Source organism: Centroberyx gerrardi, chromosome 15 (assembly GCF_048128805.1).
Source record: "Centroberyx gerrardi isolate f3 chromosome 15, fCenGer3.hap1.cur.20231027, whole genome shotgun sequence".
Classification (NCBI taxonomy): domain Eukaryota; kingdom Metazoa; phylum Chordata; class Actinopteri; order Beryciformes; family Berycidae; genus Centroberyx; species Centroberyx gerrardi.
In genome coordinates, this window is record NC_136011.1 from 1,877,325 (window position 1) to 1,904,460 (window position 27,136).

The 27,136-nt window shown below is 41.0% G+C and overlaps 3 protein-coding genes and 1 long non-coding RNA gene across 5 annotated transcripts; 2 read left to right on the forward strand and 2 right to left on the reverse strand.

Annotated features, from left to right (window-relative positions):
• The first annotated feature begins 447 nt into the window (after positions 1-447).
• Positions 448-8,290, forward strand: cdt1 (chromatin licensing and DNA replication factor 1). Its single transcript, XM_071911435.2, has 10 exons — positions 448-1,056; positions 1,829-1,963; positions 2,071-2,378; positions 3,096-3,290; positions 4,563-4,708; positions 5,185-5,285; positions 6,569-6,757; positions 7,014-7,190; positions 7,728-7,929; positions 8,127-8,290. The coding sequence occupies exons 1-10, from the start codon at positions 565-567 to the stop codon at positions 8,288-8,290; spliced, it is 2,109 nt and encodes a 702-aa protein (XP_071767536.1). The 5' UTR covers positions 448-564.
• Positions 8,291-9,250: 960 nt separating this feature from the next.
• On the reverse strand, positions 9,251-11,091 carry LOC139921249 (uncharacterized). Its single transcript, XR_011785094.2, has 2 exons — positions 9,428-11,091; positions 9,251-9,383 (listed from the first exon to the last, which is right to left on the reverse strand). It is a non-coding gene; the product is annotated as an uncharacterized LOC139921249 (long non-coding RNA).
• Positions 11,092-11,208: 117 nt separating this feature from the next.
• Positions 11,209-15,631, reverse strand: aprt (adenine phosphoribosyltransferase). Its single transcript, XM_071911447.2, has 5 exons — positions 15,281-15,631; positions 13,756-13,859; positions 12,761-12,894; positions 12,135-12,213; positions 11,209-11,700 (listed from the first exon to the last, which is right to left on the reverse strand). The coding sequence occupies exons 1-5, from the start codon at positions 15,367-15,369 to the stop codon at positions 11,561-11,563; spliced, it is 546 nt and encodes a 181-aa protein (XP_071767548.1). The 5' UTR covers positions 15,370-15,631; the 3' UTR covers positions 11,209-11,560.
• A 938-nt stretch (positions 15,632-16,569) lies between these two features.
• Positions 16,570-26,875, forward strand: tk2 (thymidine kinase 2). 2 transcript variants are annotated; one of them, XM_071911445.2, is made up of 10 exons: positions 16,570-16,837; positions 18,992-19,107; positions 19,265-19,339; positions 20,465-20,518; positions 23,361-23,456; positions 23,759-23,832; positions 24,095-24,183; positions 24,427-24,506; positions 25,186-25,266; positions 26,236-26,875. In XM_071911445.2, exons 2-10 carry the CDS (start codon positions 19,051-19,053, stop codon positions 26,320-26,322), a joined length of 693 nt encoding a protein of 230 aa, XP_071767546.1. In that variant the 5' UTR covers positions 16,570-16,837; positions 18,992-19,050; the 3' UTR covers positions 26,323-26,875. The 2 variants fall into 2 exon arrangements, with proteins under 2 accessions (XP_071767546.1, XP_071767545.1); XM_071911444.2 differs by having other exon boundaries at positions 19,070-19,107.
• The last annotated feature ends 261 nt before the right edge of the window (positions 26,876-27,136 follow it).

Below are 27,136 nucleotides of genomic sequence, written 5' to 3' on the forward strand. Positions count from 1 at the left end.
GTAAAACATTGGATATGATGCCATCAACTGAATTTCTACATTCTCAGCTATAATGGTTGAATAATTTTGTTATCTGATGAAGTGGAAAACATGCAATATACAGTCCAAAAGAAACACACAATACAATATACATTTATTTTTTTTATTTTGTCTTAATATATTTTATTGTTTGCTTTTATTTGATTGTTCAAGCACTTTGTAAACAAATAAAGTTGTCATTACTATTATTTGTATTATTGTTGTTGTACACCATTTTTATAGAGTTCATCGTGGCGTTTTTTCTTTACCATACGACGTGATGACGTCATACTTAAGCCCTCCGGTGGTCCAAGACCTTTGTCTTCTGACCAATCACAGCCCGGAATGCCCGTCAGGAGGTGGGGATGTGGGCGTGGTTTAGCTGGTTCCGCGGGAAAGTTGCACTCATTTCCATGTGTTGAAGACGTATTGAATGTTGATCAATCAGGTTAGATACTATTTATGTCTTTACAGTCTTTCTGTTTAAGGTAGAAGTGTGGACATCTTCACGTTGCGGTTCCTGCGTCTACTTCGGCCACCAGGATCATGTCTCAGGCCCGAGTTACCGATTTCTTTTCCCAGAGAAAGAAAGGCAACGTCGGTCAGAAACTAGCAAAGCAACCTAGCAGCGGTGTTGTGGGCAATGGCTGCTCCGGGGTGAGCGCCGTAGCGAGGACAAGATCCACCCGGTCTAAAAACAAAGGAGCGAGCTCGAAAACAACCGCACCCCTTTGTTCATCCTCCGTACACGAAGAGTTTCTCCGAGTTATCGACGAGGCAGCCGGGTTCAGTGGAGAAGAGTCGGCTATCAGCCACACGCCGACAGATTCCCCCACCAGTCCCCGGACACCGAAGCGGACTTCGACCGACGCAGAGTTCGATCTCGGGGCTGCCGTGTTTTCAGCCACCGCCGACCACAGCACGGCGAAGAAGAGACGGCAGCTGGAGGCCCGTAGAGACGCTAAGACTAATGTCCCAGAGAAAGCTGCGAGGAAGACGGCCAGGAAGAAGCTGGTCCTCTCGAAAGACACACAACAGGTAGGAGAAGCTAGAGCCCCGATTCTCTCGTATGAACGTTACGCATAACCCCCAAAGTATTACCTTGCATATTAACAATCGATGCATATTTCGTAGAACATGAGTTAGTGCTTTTTAGTAACTACCAGGACCCACTGGTAAGTTCGGCGTTCAGGTGATTGACCAAGCAGTCCTTTCCAATACGATAAGGGAACCAATTTTTAAAAAAAGTGTTATTAAGTATTGTTGGCGTCTTGGATGTATGCCGAATTGAAGATTGTATACTAATGATTTAGAAAATGTCTTAAAGTCATGTTTTACGATGTATTGTTGTTGCTTGTAAGAAATGCAACCTTAACCAGGCAGATTTCCGAGTGGAATTTGGTGTGATAAATCTCTTGGCACTGTCAAGAGGCTTATTATTCAAAAGTTTGCATGTGTGTGAGATATTGGTGATTAAAACAGGTGATATGTCATGGGCTGTCAGTCATTACATTCATGATAATTATTGCATGACATTTTTTCATGCATTTCTAACAATCATGTTAATTCTTCACCCCCTTCTCATAAAGGGAAGACAAAACGAAGGTTACATAGGTAACCACGGTTATGTGACCCGATTGGATGTTTGATATCCCTCTGCCGCCGAGGGATATCAAACATTGGAGTGATCCATAACAGATAGTCCCAAAGGGGGGTTGCTGTCAGTTTCTGCTGTTTTGAGACATTAGGTTTTGTCGCTATCATGTCCTTTATTTATATGCCTTTTTATTCTCTTGCTTTGTATGTCCAGACTGCAGTCCAGCCCCTGGTCAGTGATGTGGCCAGGCCTCCAACACCGCCGCCCGCTGTAGCTGAGAACAAGACAAAGAAGCCAGCCAACCACGGCAAAGTCATCAGCAAGCAGACTGGAGAACAGGCCAGCAAGGTAGCGGGAAATCAGCATTTTGATACTGATCTAGCTGTCCCAATGCGATTTAAATTAAAGAGCCCCGAATTTAACAGCACGACAATGTCTCCCTCTTTCTCTCTCAGGCACTGTCTAAAGAGGATGTTGTGGCCCTCAAGTCACGCCTGCAGAAGATCAAGAAACAGGCAGAGAAACTGTCCAGCGCTGCCTCTCCTTCCTCACTCCCCCCATCCTCTTCCTCCTCCTCCTCCTCTTCAGCTGTCCCAGCACCAGAGAGCACCCCCGCCTCCATCTCCAAAACCCCCACCTCCGATGCCACAGCCCCGAAGGCCGCCATAGCACGGGCCAAAGAGCTAGCGGCTAAAGCCCAGAGGAGGAAGGAGGAGAGAGAGGCAGAGGAGAGCGGTCAGACTCGGGCACAATCCCAAGACAGGTGAGCACACACACACAACCAGAAAATAAGTGAAAATGGTTTGCTCAAAACTAATATATACAAGCCAATTGAGGTCAAATTTTCCTGATCTGTTCTGCTTTTGAGTATCCAAAGGAGTCATTTTAAATCGCCTTTATCACAAGCACGTCTCAAAGGGCTTTACATACCATCACATGCATACATCACTATACCATACTGCATGATGTATGTATTGCATCATATGCTACATCAATTGTTCTCAACCTTTTGGGGGTTCAACCAAAGAATGATCTTCCCTTTTCAGGTTGTTTCATTTGATTCAAGATTCAATTTATTGGTCTCCATAGAGAAATTTGTTTTTGACCATAAAGAGAGTTGCTGTTGTTCCATTCCATTGCACACTACATTAAGCGACACATTAGACTCACACATAGGCACATGTATCACATACACCACATTAGGATACAACAGTTACATTGCATATCACTGAAAAAAAAAAAATCATTATCATTGGAGGCCTAGAGACTGAAAACAATTCAGTGTTTCACAAGAAAAAAACAGAAACATCTGAAAACTTAGACATGATAATAAGTTTGTATAGTAGAAATATGCTTTTTTCCTGTTCCATAAATAATGTTGCAATCCCCCCCACCAAATGCAAACCGCTGAGGGAATGAAACAAAGGCATTTACCAAGAGCTGTGATGCTAACAGTGTCCCCCCCCCCTCCATGTCTCAGTGCTAACCTGCCAGCCTACCAGCGCTACCACACCCTTGCCCAGCCGGCCCCCCCGGGCCTGTCCCTGCCTTACCAGTACAAGCTGCTGGCGGAGATGTTCAGGAGCATGGACACCATCGTCGGCATGCTGTACAACCGATCAGAGACGGCCACCTTCGCCAAGGTCAAGCAGGGCGTTCAGGACATGATGCACAAGTAGGTGGAAGGAGTTTTCCAACGTCTCCATCGACTGGATGTATGTACTGTGCCTTCGGAAAGTATTCAACCCCGTAACTCCCTGTGACTCAAAACATTTCAGCTTTTCATTTTTAGTTAATTTGTCTAACTTTGCAAATTAAAATCCCACTTTGGCATTATGGGCTATTGTGTGTAGATCAGTGATTTAAAAAAAAATCTCAGCTGTATCCATTTTGATTTCAGGTTGTAACACTGCAAAATGTGGACAAAGACAAGAGGTTTGAATACTTTCTGAAGGCATTGTATGTTTATATGGTTTGTCCTTTGGCGTGTCTGCATGTCTCCAGTTGAGTTATTTAAAATCATTTAAATACAATTTATTGCAGCCTTTTTAGGTCCCCATTACAGTTACAGTTGCAGAGGTCTTATGTGTTGTCTTTTCTTGGTGTAGGCTAAATCATCCTGGTTATGCAGACTCCAATTTTGACAAGGGTTCTTTTCTCTTTTACTTAATTTTGACGTGAAATTGGTCTTCAAGTGTTAAATCTTATTAAACCCCGCAGATACCTCGGTAAGTTCCATAGCCCCTAAACCCATAAAACTAATTAGAAAAGCTGTGTAATTTCAGTTAAAAAGTTACAAATCTATAAAATGGGTGTGTAAGTCACAAGGAAACAATATTTCAATGGTGTCTTGCTTCCGTAATTGGGCATATTTCTGGTTGAAACCGCCATACCATGTGGACACAAGTTGTAGGTTTTATGTGATGTGATGGGATGGTAAAAGTAGTGAAATTTTGATCAAATTTTTTTAATTTTCTTACATTTTATATGACTACATTATGATGTGGAGAATTGGCTAGCAAGGTGGACATTTCATCAATATAGGAAAACATCTGTTTGGTTGAACTATGATATCTTGGCCATGGCTCAATTAAAAATGGCGAAGAGAGTGGGGGACAAACATCCTTGTCTCAATCTCTTTGTAGATTGATCTTATCTGTCAAATTTCTGTTAACTTTAATTCTTGCAGTGGGCTGCTGATATTATGTTTTAACACAGTGAATTGATTTTCTATTAAATCCCAATCTTCCTAATACTGAAAAGAAATTTCAATCAACACAATCAAATGCCTTTTCTGCATCAAGACTTACCAAAACAGTACTTTTTCTACGTTGACGTTCTTGTTCTGTTATATGTGGAAAAGTCATTGTGACTTAGATAGAAGTTTGTGGAGGTGGCCACCAAAATGGCCGCCCTTCAACAGTAACTAATGTTTGTCCCTCCACAGGCGTTTTGAGGAGAGTCACGTCGGCCAGATAAAGACGGTGTTTCCCGACGCCTACACCTTCAGACAGGAGAAGAACATCCCGACCTTCAGCTCCAACATCAAGAAGGGCAGCTACCAGCTCACCGTGGAGCCCGTCACTTATTTTGGTCAGAACACACACACACACTATGACATGATTCCCGTCAAATTTAGAGAGGTGTATTCCAGACAGGGAAAGTCGGGAATATCGGGGGCTGTCCACTGCTTTAGACAAACCAGAAAAAGTCAGTCGGAAGTCATGGAAAATCTGTAATTTTATATCCGTGTCACAGTGGGAACCCTGCTATGATAACTTCCAGTCTATTATGTCTTTTTTTTTTTTTAAATTTTATGTATCAGTCTTATTCATATCGAATGGGAGATGGCTGCTTTTCCAACTCTAACCCCTTTCCCCTAACCCCTTTGTCCTTGGTGGACAAAATTCCAATGCGTTTTCTTATAGACTAGATCCTATTTTAGACATGAACCTCAGGTACATAGATGAAAATGAACTTTTCATATTAACATCTTACTCCCTGCAGTTTTGGTGAATGATTCTAGTGATGGTTTTTTATATTTGTGTGTGTGTGGTTCACGTCTGCAGACCAGAATGAAGCTCGCCCCGTCCTGTCGGCCTCTCGTCTCCTGGAGAGAAGACAGATCTTCCACCTCAATCTGGTTTCCATTGTCAAGCAGCATCACAAGGTCAGTAGCCTCTCCGACACCGGTTCAGTTTGCTTTGTTAACACTAATAGAATGTCTGTCGTTAAATGTCTATCGTCAAATATCAGTCTTAACAGGAGGGTTAAGGGTCTTATGTAAATTGTATCCCAGTAACATACCGTAAATGTGGTGTAATTACCATTTGGCCTTGTAGTCAGGGATGTAGTAGAGAGTAGAGTAGCTGTTTAGTCACCTAAACAGCTGACATAGATCTTTGACATGGAAATCAGCAGTATACACTATAGTAAGTAATATCAAACTGATGTACAGTCAAATGTTTTTCAAAGCCATTTTGATCTAAAGGGGCTTATGCTTAAATGCTTGAAATTTGTTTCTTAGACAAATATAAATAGTGAAGTTGATGCCTATGTATGAATTTCTTTCCAAAGCCTTTGCCTTTCCATCAAGGCAAAGAATCTAAAATATAAGATAGTTTTGATAGGTTGAACACTCTTTTTTTTGGTCACTGCGTAATTCCATTTGTGTTATTTCATAGTTTTGATGTCTTACTATGATTCTAAAATGTGGAAAACGGTAAAAATAAAGAAAAATGTGGTGTCCCCAAACTTTTATCGGGCAGTGTACATCATATAAAGATGGGGTATTTTAAGGAGGGAGAGGCATAAATTAATGTTTTTCAAAAGATATATAGTTGAATTTTCATTCTATGGATCACTGATCACCAACTGGAGGTCATAGTTTACCCACCTTGTAATGGAAACCAGGCTGTCTATCTCTGTACTGTGGTATCGGTCACTTCATTAGACCCCAGTTGTCCAGGGGTTTTCCTGGTTTAAATGGCATGAAGGTTAGATCTGTGGCTCCTGAGGAGGAGGATTGAGAACCAGAGTCCTGCTGGATTTCGACTGTCGCTGGTAGTCCATTACATTCACCCAGTCTAATCATGGGCTTAATGAGACCTGGGACACCAGGTGAATGTAATCCACTACCAGGTAGAGTAGAAAACCAGCCTGACTGTGGCTCCTGAGGACCAGGATGGAGAACCACTGAGTTAGATGATATCACCTATGTCCATATTAGTGGTATCAACTGTGCCATTTAATCCAGGTAAATCAAAGACTTTTTTTATTGCCAGTTGGAATTAAATATAAGACCAATGAACGTGAAAAAGAAAAACAGCAAAACTTAAGTCCTATCACAGTATAGTTCTGCATGACTGGGCTGACTTCTTACTTGAAAACTATAACACCAAGAAACTTTTTTTCTACTAGCCTGTTCTTAAAACGACTTATGTCTGTCTCCAGGCCTTCCTGTCCTCATTGGTTCCTCCGGTGTCGGTGCCAGAAGACAAACTGACTCGCTGGCATCCCCGTTTTAACGTGGACATGGTCCCCACAGTGTCGACCAGCCCGCTGCCTCAGCCCCCCCACACAGAGAAGCTCACCACCGCCCAGCAGGTTCTGGACAAGGCCCGCGCACTCATGACACCCAAGGTACAATATCACTTGGGTGCTGTTTTATAACCCTGCCCCGTCTTTGTCGTTTCTCTTTGTTTGTTTGACTACCCAGTTCTTCTATTGATTCCAGCAAATGTAAAAGCTTTCATGAACTGGGTATAGGTTGAATTACTGTTGTGTTATATTAATTGGCAATAGAGAGTAGCAAAACAAATGTATTTATGTGGAAATGTTGCCGATTATTACTTGTCAAATAACACATCTGCTCTCATGTTTTTTTCCTGTATTTTAGATGGAGAAGGCTCTGGCTTCCATGGCTCTGAAGACGGCAGATCAAGTGGTGGAGGGTAAAGAGCCGGCGTCTCCCCAGGTCCCTGCAACCGCTGCCCCGGCAGTTACCCCCTCACCAGCCCCTGCAGCCCAAACCCCAAGTGCCCTCAAAGGAGTGTCCCAGTCCCTGCTGGATAGGGTAGGTACACTCAAGACATGGACAGTTCTTCAAGGGTTCTTTGGTTAGGGTAGTGGTTCTACATAGAACCATAATTTGTTAAAAATGGTAAATCAGAATAAAGAATCCAGTGTGATTCTTAAAGAAACGTTTCATACTTTCTTGAGCACCCTAAAGGTCCAGTGGACATGATTTGGGTTCTTTAAGACGACAAAGAGTTCTGCTATGGTACAAGCCTAAAGAACAATTTTCTGGTATTACAGAACCCTTTTTAAGAGTGCACCATATGCCAGGCCAAGCAATCATTAAAAGGATGAGTGTGTGTGCAGCAGTTTATGAAGCCAAAGCCCATATAATTTCCTCATGGGTTGCCAGATCTGGGCTCCTTTCCTCCTAGAATTATTGATGATGGCAAAGACATCCAAGAGACATCCAAAAGACATCATGGGCATTATCAGCATGGTTGGCTATCAGAGGTGATCCTGCTGTCATTTGGCCGAAGTGCCGTAGCGTTTTGAGTTGGTTCGCTGACTGCTTGTGACCGTTTGATGTTATCAGATTCGGGCGAAGGAGGCCCAGAAGCTGCAGGTGGCGATGACCCGAAACCCCGCCCAGGAGGAGCGCCTGCTGATGATGTCGCGGCTCGCGGAGCTGGCCAGGATCCTGCGAAACGTCTTTGTGGCCGAGAAGAAACCGGCGCTGATTATGGAGCTGGCCTGCAACAGGATGGTGGCTAGCTACAGATCTGCTCTCAGCACAGGTTGGCATGGTCTATCATTATAGATAAAGCAAGCTTTTATGTAATATCAAATAGTGATTGGTTCCCGGCTGACTGAGGTGGGATTTCCGCCAAAATTCAGGCAGCCGACCTCACATCTTGTCACAAAATCTGTACAGTATTTTCCTTCCTCGTCTCCATCCTAGCAACTGATTGGTTCTTTCCTCTCTAACGAGCAGGCGACATGGAGAAGCACCTCCGGCTGCTGGCAGAGGTGGCCCCCGATTGGCTGACGATCCATCCAATCAGGAAGGACTTCTACCTGAAGCTGAGCAAGAGCACCGAGCTGAACGTCGTCCTGGACAAACTCGGCGCCAAGCTCCGAGAGGAGGAGAAACGTTGAGGACTTCTTAAATTTAACTTCAAGGAAGAGGATGAAGACGAGTATTCTTCATCAGTTGATCGTTCTGGTCGTGTTTCTCAGGACTTTTTTACGTCCGCGTGTTTTACAAACTTCGGCAGTGAATCGGTTCTTCCTCTGGGATTGACGCATGTGTCTGACATCAAAAGGACCGATCTGATTTCCTCATCCGCGCAGACACAAGAAATGGTCCGAGAGGAAAAAGCGAAACGAGAAGCTTGGGATGGTTTTTAAGGCGACGTCGTTCATGCATCTGCGTTAACAATCTCTGCAGAGCTGTGAAGTTGCCATCGCTTCAAATGGGATTCTGGAGCACATCACAGAATATGACTGGAATTACAAGCCTTGGTTGCTGTGTCTCCAGCGACGCTCGCAGCTGAGCTTTGTGTTTGAGCAGCAGAAAAAAGCCCCTGTTTCATCCAATCAACAGGTTGAGTGAACCACAGTCCTGCTGTGTAATAGTGGCTAATTTTTTTTTCTTGAAACTCTAAATTTGGTGTGTGTTTTTACTGGCTTCCAGTCTTTTTAGTGATCAACATTCTACAATGTAGAAGTGATGTTTACAGTTTTTAAAGACTCAATGTTCAGATATGTTGAAGTCAGTGGACTGATCAACCTGTGTGTGGATGTTAATGTAGAAATACAAGTGTGTGTGTTCGAGCCCTAATGCGTTCTCCTGAATTCTGGTACTGGAGTAGTTTATTCAGAGGGTGATGGTTGAGTGTTTTTTAGTATGGAAGGACTGTTTATCATTGGCTAGTTGTTTCCATTAGGGACAAGAATTCATTTTATTCAGAAGGCTAACAGTCAATTCACTTTGTCATAATGGAAAAAGAAAGACATGTGCCTTAATTAATTCCATCTTTCATTACAAATAATGCTAGTAAATGTGTTTCTTTCAAGATGTCAAAATATTGCATTAAGTTAAAATAAAACAAACTGTTCAATATGGACTTTTAATATGGTGGTCAAAATGAAGCGAAATGGTATGAATTCATATTTATAGACAATCCAGTGTCTACATTTAAAAGTGACATTAGCAGAAGACAACCTATTTGGAAGAAACCATATTTTTCTTCCAGATCAGAGAGAAATAGATCCCCAGCTTCCATCTCTGACCTGCTCTTCCCCAACACAACACACCCAGTCACTTCTAATAATCCCTGCTCTTTATTGTGTTCCTTATCTCTTCACGTTGAAAAACAAAGCAGCTGCAGCCAGAATAAACCAAAAGCTACCAGCCAAACGGTGGTTATTTTTACCCCCTGAGAACAGAACAAGTGCAATTTCCTGAAAGCATCATCTTAGTTTCACTATAAACCAATGAAGCAAACTTGTACCAGTCGTTCTCAGCCATCCAGAGCCGTGTATCTGCAGGGTTTCATTCCAACACTGCAGCAGCTCCGTACCAACTGATAATGTAGTAACTTGTCATAGTGTAATAAAATCTCCCTCTAAATGGGTCAAATGTAACTAAACTTGATGTAATGTTTTCCCTGATAATGTCATACATTTACCGGCAATACAATAGCAAATTGTCTCAAGATGTAATCTCATACTATACTATTTTTGACTTATTTAGAGGGGGGCTTAACTACATGTTGACATGTTATTACATTACCAGTTGCTGCAGAGCTGCTGTGGTTTTTTGATTGGAAGGAAAACCTGCAGGCACATGGCTTTGGATGGCACATGGTTATGGTCCACTGGGTCACTCTTAAGACTGAAGTTAACCTAAAGACAGAAAATGTTAATTCAAAGATTTGATCTCATTGCTGTCTAAATGGGGAGAAACCACATGCAGTCGGTTTTCCCTATTCCTGCACAGCCATAAAGAATTAAAAATACGATTTTTGTTGTTGTGTGTAAACGCAGCCTAAGGCACCCTGATCCCGACACCGGAACATGAAAAGGCACCTGTCAAAAAAAAAAAAAAAAAAGTACCCATGACAATTATTGCATAGGATAATTAATAACAAAAGCAGTGCAACCATATACAGTGACTTTGTACATATTCCACAAGTGTTAAAAGCTATATCAGGTAATATGACATTTTCAGAATTGATATGAGTAAGACAGAAAGAAAAGATAGCAGAACTGGCAAGTAAGAAAAGAGAAAAATAACAACCCAACTGGAAAGTTTCCAAACTTCAAGCTAGAACAATAAACCAAGAGAGGACATGAACTGGGACGTTAGAGGAATACACTTGAGTTTTTGGTGGATTGTTGAGTGGTGGTGGTGGTGGTGGTGGTGTCAACTTCCTGTTAAGTGATGAAAACAGACACCAAAATCATCCACGTATCCCCGGTAGATTGTTGGCTCTGCTGCTCCATGCTAACACTTTAGCACACACTGTTAAGTGAGTAGGCTCTAGACTTAGCTGCATATCATTAAAGATTACTTAACATTTAGCTTTAGAGCTCCTACATGTTCTCATTTTCTGACTTTTGAGATAATGCTAGTGGTCTACTATCACTCAACATAGTGTGTGCTAAAGTGTTAGCGTGGAGCCTACTATCACTCAACATAGTGTGTGCTACAGTGTTAGCATGGAGCCTACTATCACTCAACAGTGTATGCTAAAGTGTTAGCATGGAGCCTACTATCTCAACATAGTGTGTGCTAAAGTGTTAGCATGGAGCCTGCTATCACTCAACATAGTGTATGCTAAAGTGTTAGCATGGAACGCTGTAGTCAATGATTTACTGGGGACACATGGATGATTTTGGTGTCCATGTTCACTTGACAACTAACAACCAAGAGATGTGATTCTTCACAATTGTTCTTTTTAAGATTTCAACTTTTTAAACCCACTTGTTCATTTCTATTGAGTGTTCCTGTTTCTAATCATAGCCTATATGATCAGAAACAGCTGAACGTATTGGACAGAATGAAAACCCTTTGTCATCAAGCACACACTAACATGTACTTACTCTGGATAAAAACTGATATATTTCCACATGGTAAGGAAGCCATAAGAACAATCTGTTAAACACAGGGCTGTTTCAGCTGGCTGGGCACTTTTACATGATGTGTTGTTAGTAGGAAGTCTGGCGAAAATGCATCATTTCCGATAGATGGTCCGATAGAGTAGAAACAGGAGAGATACCCCTGATGTAAATTACAAAATTGGGTGAACTGAAGCGGTTTCATGGCCCCTTGGTGGCGTGGTGAACCTCAGTCGGCACCTAACGCACGATGCTCAACTGAAGGTCTGAGAGGTTTCCGGTATGACGGCAGCGGTCCGGTCTTCAGTACTGGACCAGGGAGAAGACGGCATGCGGTTTCAGCTTGTCGGCACCGCTCAGGTCTTTCAGCTCGATGACGACCAGGCAGCCGAGGATCTTGGCCTGCAGCTTGTTCATCAGCTCACAGGCTGCGAACAGGGTCCCTGAAACACACACACACCTGATTTTCACATCCAACAGCAACCCAGCAAATAGGCTATAATTTGGTTAAAGGTGCTACCTTTGCATAGCATTGTAACATTAACAAATCATTCCCACATTAATTTTTAGATATTAGCATACTTATTGTAAACAAGGGTTAGGGTTAGACAACCTCTACTCTGCTTTTTTCAGTGCTTTACGGCACAAAACAGGAAGAGGGCGCTGTTCTTCCAGAGCAAACGGAGCTGAAGCTTTCAGAGTTTCTGGTAACGGCAATGCCGACGTAGTTTTTTCGTTATAGAGCTCTCCGACTTTTGTAGGGAGAATTCTTAATGGAGCAGGACGGGACCCTTTGGGAGAGACAACAACCAATACGACCAAAGGGTGCTGTATCGGGGCAAAGGGGCAGGTCAGATCTCGGGAGGTTATTTCTCACCTCCAGTGGCCAAAAGGTCGTCAATGAGCAGAACCGTCTGTCCAGGAGTCACCGAGTCTTCCTGGATCTCAGCTTCTGCCTGGAACAACAGCAGTAATACTGCTGGATAATACTGCTAGACAACACATACTCTGCTCTAAAGGCCTGGAATACAGCTTGAGCCCGGGGGGGAAATTTTATATTGATCCCTCTGGGGAAACTGGGTCATTGCAGCAGCACAGTAAGATGACACAGCAAAGAAAAATAGATTAAAAACAGAAAAAATGATATAAAACAGAAAGTTTAGTAAATAGTGGTTATATACACATGCAGATGAATTTCATCACACTCAAATTTTACAGGAGAACATGTTAAATAAAAAAATATGAATAAAAAGTATAGGAAAAAGCATTATTAGGTGTGCAAAATAACAGCAGTGGATCTTACTGAGAAAGAATGGAAGTAGAATATGTGAAGATATACCACCAATATGAAATATATATACAGTATGAAATATGTATCTGTACGAATGTATTTCTCCCATGTCATATTCTACAGTGTAGGCCATGCGATCACTGGGAGGCCAATTATTATAGAATAGAGCTTTGTATTCATATACAAAATTGTTGTGTGTGTGTCTTCCTTACCTTGCCATATTCCAGATCATATGTCACAGACACAGTAGGTCCAGGCAGTTTGCCTTTCTTCCTGACCAGGATGAAGCCGACTCCCAATCTCTGGGCTAGCAGAGGACCAAACAGGAAACCACGAGCATCTAGACCTACACACACACACACACACACACACACACACACACACACACACACACACACACACACACACACACACACACACACACACACACACACACACACACCATGATGCATGATCATATGTGTTCGCTGGTACAACTAACAGTCTTTAGTACCAGTTTCTCTTTATGCCTATTAGCATTTGTCTGTTGACAGTAGTAACAGCCTAATATTTATCAGCTGATACCTCATGACAGCTTTTTACTGTAAATAATTACAACTCAATCAAAATTAAGTGTATTGAAAATTTGGATTGTTTCATTTTGACACATGTAATCCAAATAATTTACCATTATACACAGAGGTGTGACCAAGTCAACTTTGCTCAAGTCTCATGTCAGTCTCAAGTCTTGAGGCACAAGTCTCAAGTCAAGTCCCAAGTCTAAATGTAGATTACCAAGTCAAGTCCATGTCATTAATGTCAAGTCTCAAGTGTAAATGTAGAACAGCAAGTCAAGTCAGAACAAATCAAGAGTCCAGTATCAATTTAATATCTTAAAGAAAACTAAATATCTAGGACTTTTCAATGCAATATGGTTTTAATAGGATAAAAACTTGGTAAGAGCATCATGAGTTTGATTTCTATAATCAGTTTCAACTTCAATACATTCAATCATTCCATACAAATTCAGAAAACAGAATTTAAATTCAGTCGTCTGCTGGAACAAATCTCATCACTTTCAGTCTAAGTCATTTACACAAACACAAGATCTCAAGTCAAGACTCAAGTCTCAAGTCTTTGGGTGAACGATTCCTTTAAAGCTCTGCACACCATCAGGTATGGGAAACTAGTTTACACGACCAGTACGCTTGCTTTCCATTCTTCTTACCAACTATGAGATCAACCTGCGGGTGGTTCTTCCTCACATGTTCTTCAAAAAGGTCGATCACTGCTGTCAGCGCCGCTGGATCTTTCAAGATGGGACAGATGTCTCTGTACAGGCACAAACACATGACATTATACATTACATTTATACACATACATTTTCAATACATCACACAGTCAAACTTCAATAACACACTTTCCGTATGACCTAGAGCAGTGGTTCTCAACGTGGGGTCCAGGGACCACCAGGGGTCCTGGAGGGGCTTCCAGGGGATCCCCAGCAAACTGATGAATTGTTAAAATTCACCATTATTTCATTTACAAGAAGTTAACACAATTAGAGAATGTAGAAGAATGACTGTATTGATCATAGTTTCACTGTTATCTCTCTACCTACTATACAGATAGTCATGGAATTCTGGACAAAATCATATCTAACAATAAAAATATTCTCAGATTTGGGATCAAATGGGGTTCCGTGGCCCTAATGTGGACTAAATTAGGGGCCCTTGATATGAAAAAGGTTGAGAGTCACTGACCTAGAGCATCTGATCAAAAAGAAAAGAAAATTACACAGACACTATTTCAAATACAGATCATCTGACGCAGAAGCATAAATAAACCAGCTCCACAATTCACAACCCAGCAATGAAATAGTTAATTCAGGAAGCACAATGGGTCCCCGGAACACCCCTCTCCATAATCCTCCACAACAAATAACCATAAATACTGTACCTACACACCACAATAACACAGACACCATAACCAGCAACCGCATCATTTCAATCCCATGTTCATTTCTCAATACACCTCATACACTTTAAAAGCATCCTCTTTTTCATCCATCCTCCTATTTTATTTCTATCTCCATATATATATATATATATATATATATTATCTTGACTTTCTTTAGTTTGCACCATAGATTTTAATAAATTAAGACTGTTCTAAGTCTAGTCAGAAGCTGATACCAGGCTGTAGATCGCAACTACTGTTGTTATTTATTCAATTAATTAAATTAATTTATGCCTAATTAATCACTTCATTTTGTTTCAGATTGCCTCAGATTCTCATTGTTCTCAGAAAATTTAGGCTTTTCTGCTTATTGTATCTAAAAAAAAATACGGAAAAGTAGCAAATGTGGACTGTTTGTTTGTTTGTTTGTTTTGGCTTGGGACACATTGTGAACTATTATTGAGTGCAAACTCCGCCCAGTCGCAACGTCATTGACCGTCCGGCAGCCCATAAACGAGTGCACCCACCCACAGTTTGGTGTGGGTACCATGTGAGCATGTAGCCTGCAGATAAGCTTTCGTACTTTGGATTTTAAACTCAAATCCTCAATATTTTTGGTCTTCAAAATCGAGATACGGTTTCGGCTATAATCTCGCGACTTTATCCACGAAATGTCAATACCTCATTCTAGAAATACCATAAATAAAATCTCATATAATTTACCACCTAGTCCACAAACCTCTTCCTTAAAGAAACTGGGTTTTGGCTGCTAGCCGTGACATGAACTGACCTACCTGAACAGAATGCCCTTCTTTGGAAAGTCTGGAAAAGGTTTAATGTGCCTGGAAACCAGCTGGAGCTTTTCCTCTGAGGTCCCTGCCATAGTGCCACAGTTAGCTGGACGGCTAAGCTAGCCTCGTCTACTTACTACTTCTTCTTCTGCTTCTTTTTCTTCTTTGGGTTTTATGGCAGTTCGCAGCTAACGTTCGAGGTGTATTCTGCCACCTACTGTACCAGAGTGCACGGGTTAAAGGTTTAAATCTCTCTCCAGTCTGTATTTCTCTTTCTCTTCTCAGTTGTGTCAGTCCATACTCTTCTGCTCTACTGTCTATATTCCAAGCACATCCATTTCTTCTCTTATCTCCTAAAAAAACTTCTCTCTTTTCTTCTGTCACACACACAGCTTTTGACTGTACTGCATCCAATGTCTTTAACGCAGAGGGATCTGCAGACCCAAATGCCATAAATCCATAGTCAAACACAGATCTGATCTTTGCTTGGTAAATCATAATCAAGGTTTCCCCTTCAGCCCCCCAGTCTCTCCCTGCCAGACATCACAACACATTGACAATTTTATCAATCGTTTTCTCACATTTGGTAACAATTTTGGTGACAATTTTCTCCATATGTACGCTCTATGTCATCCTCACCCCAAACTTTGAGATTTACCTCTCTTCAATGGTTTTCTCTTCTCTAACTAAACATCATAAAAGCCAATTTCAGAGAAACAGGGGGATTTAGGCATGTACACACAGAATCACAGACACACACGGACTGATTATGTAGAATATATCCTATTTATTTACTGTTATTTTAATGTCAAATATATATTGCAATACATATTGCAGTTTTACAAAAAACGAATGGGTATTTTCCAAGGAGGTTCTGTATTTTCTCAGGAATGGTCGCAGCCAGCAGGCGGCGCTCGTTGCTGTCTCCATAGGAAGCAATAGAACCACATGTAACATTCGGCTGTGTCAAGCCACTAAATATAGCTAGAATAAGACCGGAAGAGGACGATTTCGCCTTCAAAATAAAAGCGCAAAATCTGTCACGCCTAAAAAAGAACAATTTATTATTAGTGTACAGAATTTAAAAAAAGCAACATTGACTTGAATCAAATAATAATAAACAAAATAATACAATTACCCAGGCATTTTGACTCTATTGTGTAGCCTTTAAGAGCAATTACTGAAATAGATTAAAAATATCGAAACATGGTCGTCGATGAGGGCTTTATTTTGAAGGTTGGCCCAGAAGTCGTGTTGTTTTTTTAATTCTACCTTGACACGGCGTTGCACTAAACACTTGTCTGTTTCCGGTTTCTTTCCTGTTACACACAGACCACGACACATTTGCTAATAAATAGATTTGCTGCGAGATGTCAGTGGCTAGTAGTTGTCTGAGGTTATTGTGTAGTTCTGTTCGACGCATATCTGCTCACTCTCCTGTGGTTTCATCGCCATTTTCTACTGCTGGATGTAGTGTAACGTTACGGTTTAAATCAATGGGTCGGAGCGGAGGACTGGCCCAGAGCAGAACACACAGCAGCATACGGCAGGTCAATCCAGGTCAGTGTGTTTCTATTCGGTCTAACAGCATCCATTGTCCCACTGTTCAGTTGAGACCTGTTTCTCAGGATGTTTGAACCAAGGAGGTTCTATATTAACTTACTTATGGCAATGAGAAACGAACAGGGTCACCGAGAAAAGGGTGACGTGGATTTTGTTAAGAAGATAGTTTACTTTAATTTAGGCTAACTAGAAATGTATAATAAAGGTGTATGTGTATGTTTTTTCTTACCATTTTCCAACTTCATCATCAAACTTTGAATGGAAAATTCAATTTTATGATATGCATCAACCCTCTCTGACATGCTTAATGCTGCCTTCAAGTGCTGTGGGAAATAACACAAACTTGACAGACTTGAGCCGAACAAAGTGGTTAATACAACTGGGAATGTCTGGATTTTCCATGATAACTGTGTCGCGACATGGGGTTTAGGGGCCGGAGAACACAGAAGCCATGTCAACAACTGATGATACAAGCGACGTATATATATAAAGCAACATCTTATAACTTGTGGATTGTCATTTTTGACCAAAAGCACCTGAATGCTGTCAAGTACGTTGTATTCACGGTTGCGGATCTTGGAAGTAGGAATTTATAAGGAGCGCATGAAGGCAGCATAAGTGCCATACAAGGTGCCATGCTTTCCTTCAGTAAACCAGCAAACGCATTCCTTGCCTCATCCACACCCTATTAACTAATATGATTTTGAAACTTAGTCTCTGGGGCCAAGAGCTGGTTCCTGGTTTTGTGTATGGAAATGAATCTTCCCCTGTAAGTTTTTGGCCATACTTGATCCTTGTAGAATTTCTCTGACTGGGGTAACTTCATGGAAGTATTATATTATTGGATAACTTAGGTACTTTCCCATGTGGTTTGTGTTGTTACCGTGGAGGGTTGAGGGCTGAATAACAACTCCATATGTTTCCTCCTTTTGCAACTGCTTGCAATGTATTAAACCCACATCTGCATCACTCCCTTTAATCCCTAATCTGGCATGGGAACTCCCCGTTTCTTTCTAAGTGCGTCCTTGGGAAATCAAACTGAATTAAACTGGATTGTGCAGCATGGCAGTAATGCGTGCATTGTTGCAACCCTGCTACTGATACATACTGATATATACTCCTAATATATGCCCATGCAGGGAGGAAGACTTACTTACAAGGGAAAAAGCCAAGAGAATGAAACAGAGGTGTGACCAAGTCAACTTTGCTCGAGTCTCAAGTCTTGAGGCACAAGTCTCAAGTTAAGTCTCAAGCCTAAATGTAGATTACCAAGTCAAGTCAGTTATTTTTAGTAACTTGGTTTCAACTTCAATAAATTCAATCATTCCATACAAATTCAGAAAACAGAATGTAAATTCAGTCGTCTGCTGAAACAAATCTCATCACTTTCAATCTAACTCATTTACACAGACACAAGATCTCAAGTCAAGACTTTAGAAACCTTTTCAAGTCATCAAAGTCAAAGTCAAGTCCCAAGTCACCAGAACCCAAGTTAAGTCAAGTCTCAAGTCTTCTCTTCATGCATCAAGTCAAGTCTCAAGCAATTAAAACTGTGACTCAAGTCCAAGTCATGTGACTCGAGTCCTCACCTCTGGAATGAAAGCATCCCTCTCTGGCCATGTCCTATCAGTGCGTTCGTGATAACTCAGTACTGGGATGTTTACAAGGAAAAGACCTGAAGCTGAAGAAGCTGAACTGGGGTGCTGAATGGATTAGATGAGATGAAACTTGAATGATGAATATTCCCACTGTTTCCTACCTCATCCCAGCTCTGTCCTCTACACTTGCAGTTGTTTTGAACATACTGTACCTAGGCCTGGGCCGATATTCGATAATATGGAATATCGCGATATTTTCTGCGGTATGACAATTGTGGATTGGATTGTAGATCACAATTGTGCAAATTTATAAACTTCTAAACCTATAATCTACTAGGTAGGATAGTAAAAAAATGAAAATAATCATAGTGGTGTCACACATAACGAACGGCGACAATATCATATATCGTGATATTTTGGCGGGACAGCATTGCGATATTCAATTCTGGATATCGCCCAAGCCTAACTGTACCATAGCCTTCCTGACCCTGCTTTGACCGATTTACCTGCTGCACCTTTTAACCCCTTTTCTGTCCCTCTGGCCTTGCTGCAGCTTGCTGATCTGAGTGAGGCCAGCGCTGGTTGTTGTGGGAAGTGAAGTCTTTTCACACTATGTTATCTTCCTTCCAAGGGAAGCTGGTGCGAAACGGAGAGGAGAAGAAAGCAGTGGTAGGTCTCGACTCTTTGTTTTGAGGCTGGGATTTTTTTTGGACACTACACTTCCACTCATTTGTATTTGGGTTTTTTCTGTTTTCCTGCTTTTATTTATGATGGCGATTTTCAGGGACAGCGCTGTTAATGTCTATTTTTCTGCTACTGTTTTCAGATCTGTATAGAGGGGAACATCGCCAGTGGGAAGACAACATGTTTGGAGTATTTCAGTAAAACTAGTAATATCGAGGTACGACAAAGCCAAATCCTTGTGACAAAAAAGTTGTGGTTAGTGTTATTGTGTATTCATGCACTGTGGGGTTTATTGGATATACGACTTTCCCACCAGGAAGTGAGCACTTGAACGTCTCCCTATGTCGGATACTGAAGTCAGGGAAATGTGGATTGATGGTAACGAATTGAGCAGCCAGGCATAAATACTGTAAGATGTTTCATCCCCTCTGTGTTTGGTTTTCCAAGCACAAGAAAAGTACATCTGACATGCAGATGGATGTGACATCAGTGATTTAATATTTACTCCCTACCAGATTTTGTTGCTAGGCGACGGTAGCCAAAGTTTCCTACTGGCTGGAATTGTATCCTAGCAACATTAGCTTATTGAACACAGTATCAAGCAGTAGGACCTGAATGATTCTTTCTAAAAAGATGGCTCTGGTTAAAGTCTGAGGCCTGTCCATGCTATAGCCATATAGATTATTATATTATTATTATTATTATAGCCAGCTATAGATTCTCAACCTTTTTCATATCAAGGACCACTAATTTAGTCCACATTAGAGCCACGGTCCCCTAATTTGATGAGATCTCGGACCCAAATCTGAGAATATTTTTATTGTTAGATATGATTTTGTCCAGAATTCCATGACTATCTGTATTGTGGGTAGAGAGATAACAGAGAAACTATGATCAGAACAGTCATTCTTCTACATTATTTAACTGTGCTAACTTCTTGTAAATGAAATAATGCTGAAGTTTATTTGTTCTGTGCTTATTCATGTATACAGTGGTATTTGTTAATGGGATATGAAGATGCATATAAACAGCATATTCCAAAACATGAAGGCTAGTATCTGGAATACTCCGTGGATGTAAACACGTTTACTGTTCCCTCGCTGTCTAAATGGACCAAAACCTAAGTTGACGTTTGGACACTTACTGTGCGGATGGGTATGAAAAAATAATGATGTCAAACCACTACGCTGCCATCTTGATGCTCCCAGTCAATTACTACTGAGTCATGGCTTGAGAACCCAGACCTTGTACATTGCATTATAACAAAGAACAAGTATGAGTGAGATGAAAACAAACGTTTGCAACATTCATTAATTTCTCCTTTCTGTTTCCGTGTTGGCAGGTCCTAACAGAGCCGGTTTCTAAATGGAGGAATGTCCGTGGACACAACCCTCTGGTACGGTACATGGCCATATTGACAGCATTTTATCATCCCATCATGTCAAGTTCAGATTTGTTTTCCATCAAAGCCATTTTTTAAACTATAGGTTAGGACCAAAACTGGGTTACAGGGCAGTTTCTGAGAGTAGCAATTACAATAGTACATTTTAAAGCTGCACCAGGCAAGATTTTCATGTAAAAATCCACCCATCTTATCAGCCTAAATCACAAAGTGGGGCTGCAACAGAGAAGAGCGTCCCATCCCCACTAATTGAGATGCTGTGGATTTGCCCCATTTGTCCAAATGAAACTCTGGTGTGGGTTGGTATGGTTACTGGTGGGAAATCTTCTCCACACAGAGTGACCAGTGACCACTCCAAACCTACGAGCGAAATCCAAAAGTGTCTCATAAATAGCAGTGAGTGAGTGCTCCGTCCAGAGAAAGCTGGACTCACCCATGTTAGATCTTCTGCCTCTCTCTTCACTTTGGTTCTCAATCCTGTTAGTCGGGGCCTAGTGTACTACTGGTTTTCCATATTGCCAGGTAGTTAATTGCAGTTATTGCCTTCACCTGGTGTCCCAGGTCTAAATCAGTCCCTGAATAGATGGCTAGAACATAATATAAAACCTCCTTGGGTTAGAGTGAAAACCATCAGGGCTCTCGGTCCTGAACACCATGTTTGAGAACCACTGCTATAAAGCGATCACAGACCAGCCGGGGATGTGGCAATTTACTGATGTCACCTTACAGGATTTGTAGGTATTGAAGTTCAAACTATTCAGACAGTTGCCTGTCGCTGCCATTTGGGTCCGCCGAGGTGCAAAGTTGCCTAGTGCAGCTTGAGCCTGAATCCTGGGGAAGAATAGTTAAGTTCATCAGCAGTGGCTGAATCCCAAAATTGGAAATGCACCTGTGGCTATACAATCCTTCACAGTCACACAGCAAATCCTATGTTCCTTCAAAAATGGATGTCCATATTTAGCCAAAGTCTACAAGTGTGAAGTCCATCCTTCATCCTTTCCGTTCACTTCATGTCACAGTTCCCTCCCAGATGCAGCCATTTTGTTGCAGCCATTTTGAGTCCCTGCTATTAAGTATTCAGTTGTCATTCAGTTGGGGATGCAAATGAATGCAACCCATGGTCGGAACTTTTGGCTTCAGCGCAGTTCTGCAGGTCCTAGCCCACTCCGTATTAAGCTGTCTATGTCAGGCAGGGTTCCCACTGGTCATGGAAATCCTGGAATATCATGGAATTTTGAGAGATGTATTCACCTCTCAGACAGGGAAAGTCAAGGAATTTGACCAATTCTCTGCAGAATTGAAAGAATATTTGGGAATTTTACCAGTGGTCACTTAACAGGAATATAGCAGAAAGTATTTTCCAACTTGTTTCACACATTTATTGCATTAGATCAGGGGTGCTCAAACTGTGGCCCGCGGGCCGTTTGATTTGGCCCACCAGAGGGTGGTCAGAAATATGAGATAATTTAGAATAGATAAAAACTTGTGTATAAACACAACAGTATATTATTCGAATGTCAAAAATACGTGATTCATATATTTTGTTACATTATAAATATGTAGCCTAATGATTAGAACGTTGTGCAGTCTGTATTGATAGTTTTCCCACGGCACAGCCGAGGGCATCGAGAGACATATACAGGTCAGGCAGGCAGTCAGTCAGCAGTTAGTAACGCTTCCTGAGACGGCCTCTAGAGGGCAGCAGTGGCTCAGAGATGAGCAACGGGAGACGGAGTGAAGACTAAAGTGAAACTTAACATTCCACAGCTCCAAACTCGCTTAACGGGATTTGTAAACAGTAACCACCTTATAATCGTCTTCTGATGTCCTACAAACTTAACGGTAGGTATTATTATTACCTTGTGGTATTTAAGTAATGTTAGTGGAATTACTGAATTGAATTGAACTGAATTGAATTGAATTGAACATGCGCCGTGGGCCTGTAGGCTACAGGATCTGTTGTTTATCAAACATGTTCAATAATAACGTTACAGCATGAGTATTCAATGCAGAGAGTGAACCCCCCCTCTCTATATGGACTTAGCTGGTTAAATACATTTAAAAAAAAATACACATCTTTAGTTTGTCCAACAATAATTTGGTAACTAGTTACAGTTGTTTTTTCAAGCTCAGGTAGCTTTTATTAAGTTATTATTATTAATATTATTTCGTTTGTTTCTTTTTTTACAGGGAATGTGTTTTTTTTAACAAATGGGGTACAGTACATAGTCAGTTGTATATACTGTACATAATCAGTTGTATCAAACATTTTTCAAACAATCAGTTGTATCATATATATATATATATATATATGTTTTGTTTTTGTTTTTTTTCACAAAAATATATAAAAATTGAAATATTGATTTAACAGAAAACCCTTGTTAAAATGTTGAATAAACACGAGAACTTGTTTGGGAGATTGGGAGAACTGTTGCATAGAGGTCATTGAGAAAATAATATTGATAACAATTATATGAAAGTTTGCATTTCAAAATGATCATAACATGCTTATATATTTTGGCCCGCGGCTCACTGGTGAGATTACATTTTGGCCCACAGAGCTGAAAACTTTGGGCACCCCTGCATTAGATGGTTTTCAGCCCAACTGGAATGGAAACCGGAGTGACAAAACAATATTAAGCTCATGAAAATGCTCCAACTTATTTATGGAAAGTCAAAGAGCCATGGTGGGTCAGTGTACCTTCGCAGGCCATAACTCATTGGGGATGTTCGTTTTTATCTCCTGAGTAGGTATGTTGGTTTTCTATCTCAGTGCTTCGCTATAGGTCTTAACATGGTGGGTATGCTTGTTTTCTTTCTCTGTGTACCGTTGCAGGGTCTGATGTACCAGGATCCTATGCGTTGGGGCATCACACTGCAGACTTACATACAACTCACCATGCTGGATAGACATCTGTCAACCATAGTAGGTGTACTCAGAAACACAATCGACAGTACTGATATGAGTGTTTGAAAGCCAATACTAGTATTTTAGGATTGAAGCTGTCGATGGACAATATTTTGAACTGATACTGTTTTTAAATTTGACATTTTTCATGCAAAAATTCCAAGTATTCCATGTTTAAGTGAACGGAATGTATGTGTTCCCACTACAATAATCTTTGTAGTTATCATTATAGATGTGTATGGGCCTTAATCCTAGAAGAGTAATGTATAGGCGAGGCCGTTTGGTGCTGATGCTAACTGTGTTGCTGTGGTTCTGCTCGGTTCCAGGCAGCTCCTGTCAGGATGATGGAAAGGTCTATCTTCAGCGCCAAGTACATCTTTGTGGAGAATCTCTTCAGAAGGTACTGCGATCAGTGGTTCTCAACGTGGGGTCCGGGGACCACCAGGGATCCTTGAGGGCATTGCGGGGGGTCCCCAGCATATTGATGAACTGTTAAACTTAGTTATTTGCGGATCAGTTTCCAATCATTTGTTCATTTCTGACCAAGGGGGGCGCTGTAATTACAAATAAGGTGGCTTACTTGTTACTTATTGGCTCAGAGGGGGACTGCGTCATTGGTGGACGATGACGTATTTACTGTTGTCTTGTTCATTGTTTTTCAGTGGGAAGATGCCAGAGGTGGACCATGCCGTTCTCACCGAGTGGTTTGATTGGATCACAGCTAACATATCCATTCCTGTCGATCTGATTGGTGAGAAGCAGAACCACAAAGACACACTTGATGATGATGATGATGATAAACTGACTTAAAGTGATAATCTGCAAGATTCTTGTTTTTTATGGCAGATTTTTGCAGATCCTGCATATACATACAATATATACAGTATATATGTGCTGTAACTTCACCTATTGTTTTCCTCATATTGTCATTTTCCTCTCCTTTTTGATATATTGCATATGTACTGATATGTTCTCTCTTTCTCTCTGGCTCCAGTCTACCTGCAGACATCTCCTCAGACCTGCTATGAGAGGTTGAAGCAGAGATGCAGAGAGGAGGAGAAGGTCATTCCTCTGGTGAGACCTGGAATCCACACACGTGGTTTTAGGTCATAGAATAGACAAACTGTCAATGATTAAATTGCAGTTTTAAGAGAACAGCGCAGATTGACATTTTCCCATATACCTGATTGTCATAGATGGTAAAATGACTGAATGTTCTTGGTTCTCTCAAAACTGCAACGTCATAGTATTTCTTTGCCTAATATCATTCAGTTGTCCATTACATGATGATCTGAACAGATTATGTTTTCCTCAGCACTATTGTATTCATTCCATGGATACCAATTTACTGTACATGGAGACCGATTTACTGTACATGGAGACCAATTTACTGTACATGTAGACCAATTTACTGTACATGTAGACCAATTTACTGTACATGGAGACAGATTTACTGTACATGGAGACCGATTTACTGTACATGGAGACCGATTTACTGTACATGGAGACAGATTTACTGTACATGGAGACCGATTTACTGTACATGGAGACAGATTTACTGTACATGGAGACCGATTTACTGTACATGGAGACCAATTTACTGTGCATGGAGACAGATTTACTGTACATGTACACACATTTTGTTGCTTTGATGCAAATCTGACCAATTTGTTTACATTTGATCCGGACTATTAATCCATTTCAATCCTTTGCTCATTAATTCCTACCTGCATCCTGTTTGTGTCTCTACCAGGAGTATCTGGAGTCCATCCACCAACTGTATGAGGATTGGCTGATCAAGCAGACCTCCTTCCCTCTTCCTGCTCCAGTCTTAGTAAGTAACCAATCAGATCCAGGGACAAACATGCAACTAGCTGACTTTTCTTTGCTGTATGTACGTCATTTCGTATGCACTGTATGTCTGTAGGTGATCCCTCATAGACACCTAGACTTGATATGGAGCCCAGAAGTGGCCGTCTGTAGGGAAAAAAGTATTGCATGGAAACAAAGTATTAACATGACATGCCAGTGTATGTGCACTATATATAAAACATGCAATGGAGTTGCATGTATGTAAATAGATTTAAAACATGCACATGTAATAAGTTATATGTAGAGCCCTTGTCTGAGTCGGGATGTTGTAGAGCTCTAAGTGTTGACCAATACAAATCCTTTATAAAGTCTGTAACATCCCTCCAGGGCAACCTCAGGAATGAGGTTGTTGTTGAGTTGAACTTTACTGTTGGCTTCAAATTGACATCATTTGCCATCGAGGTCAATATCAACCTCACACTGTCAGCCCATTGTTTGTCTTAAAGGAGTAGTTCATCCAAAAATGAAAATTTTGTTACTTGAAGTAAAGCTTGATTAATGAAACTCCATATCCATTATACCTGATTCAAGCCTGATTCAACTAAAGATATATTCAACAATATATCAGGCTAAATAATTAAACTAAAAAAACCAATGCATTCTACTAAATTCAACTTATTATGGCAAAGTGGGTGAAATCAGCTTTAAAAGCTTTAAAAAACATAGACACATTTAATTAAATTGTGGTCGCATGTTCATTTTTTTTGCAAAAATTATGGAATTCTGTGGATGAGATAATGAAAACGAGGACTCAAATTAACCAAAATGAAAGAATGAGGTCTGCCTTCATGCCATACTATTGCATGGTAAATCGTGACCTCGAAATCCATATTTTTGTCTCCTGCGAAATCTATATTTTTGTCTCCTGTCTGCTCCTCAGCTGGCCTTTTAATGTCCCAGTAGTTTAATTGAGCCGCGTTTCTCTGTCCAGGTGATCCCCGCCGACCACGACCTCCAGAAAATGCTGCACCAGTACGAGGAAAACCGAGACAAGATCCTTGCCGCCAGCCACCTCTGATGCCCAGAGACAAACACACGCTAATACACACAAACACACACCCAGTCATCAAAATCCCTAGGAAGCTGTTCAGGAACCCTCTAACCTGTTAGTCTACAGGATTTTATTCATTCACTTTATGTTGCAGGGAGTGGACAAGGTTTTCGCAACAATTTTCAACAATAATTTGGCAACCCATTTCTTCCCCCAAACCAGCCTCGAGTCCCAACTAGGTTTTGGCCAATATGGGGTTTCGAATGCCGATACCAATTTTCATTATCTTTAAATTTGAAAAATGTACACGCCAAAAAATTTCATATTTCACCCAGAATGTTTTTTTTCTGGTCAGGATGGAAAAGCCTCTGAAACAGCATTTAGACCATCGATCATTAAAACCAGGATAACAAACGGACATCCAGTGTAGTGTTGATCAATTCTACAACAAATATGTAATCAATCAAACTTTATCATATCCATTATATCAGACTGGACCATATCCCATTTTGGATAAATGGACAATACCTCTCCTAACCCAAGTCCCAACCCAGTGCTTGAAAAAGACAGTGTAATAAAACACTTAAAAAGGTTCTCAAAAGACCTTAAAGATCCAGTGCAATGATGACAGACTATGGGACACCTCATTAACTATGCATACTGTCGACCAATCGGAGCATTCATTAAAACCTGGGTGTAGGTGACATCATTTACACCAGGAAGTAGATGGAATGCTAAATCGGTTTGATTCAAAGGGCATTTGTCAAATTTCCACAATGTTGACGGTTATATTAATTTGGGTAACTTAACATTAACAGGTCCTTTGTTAAATTATACCATA

Bases quoted from the DNA above. Each gene is read 5' to 3' on its own strand.
- cdt1 (XM_071911435.2), top strand. From the start codon at position 565: ATGTCTCAGGCCCGAGTTACCGATTTCTTTTCCCAGAGAAAGAAAGGC. The intron at 3,291-4,562 runs GTAGGTGGAAGG...GTCCCTCCACAG, and splicing joins GTTCAGGACATGATGCACAA to GCGTTTTGAGGAGAGTCACG. The intron at 5,286-6,568 runs GTCAGTAGCCTC...GTCTGTCTCCAG, and splicing joins TTGTCAAGCAGCATCACAAG to GCCTTCCTGTCCTCATTGGT.
- aprt (XM_071911447.2), bottom strand. From the start codon at position 15,369: ATGGCAGGGACCTCAGAGGAAAAGCTCCAGCTGGTTTCCAGGCACATT. The intron at 12,214-12,760 runs GTAAGGAAGACA...CTGTTGTTCCAG, and splicing joins ATGATCTGGAATATGGCAAG to GCAGAAGCTGAGATCCAGGA. The intron at 11,701-12,134 runs GTGAGAAATAAC...TGTGTGTTTCAG, and splicing joins CGACCTTTTGGCCACTGGAG to GGACCCTGTTCGCAGCCTGT.
- tk2 (XM_071911444.2), top strand. From the start codon at position 16,648: ATGTCAGTGGCTAGTAGTTGTCTGAGGTTATTGTGTAGTTCTGTTCGA. The intron at 23,457-23,758 runs GTACTCAGAAAC...GCTCGGTTCCAG, and splicing joins ATCTGTCAACCATAGTAGGT to GCAGCTCCTGTCAGGATGAT. The intron at 23,833-24,094 runs GTACTGCGATCA...ATTGTTTTTCAG, and splicing joins GTGGAGAATCTCTTCAGAAG to TGGGAAGATGCCAGAGGTGG.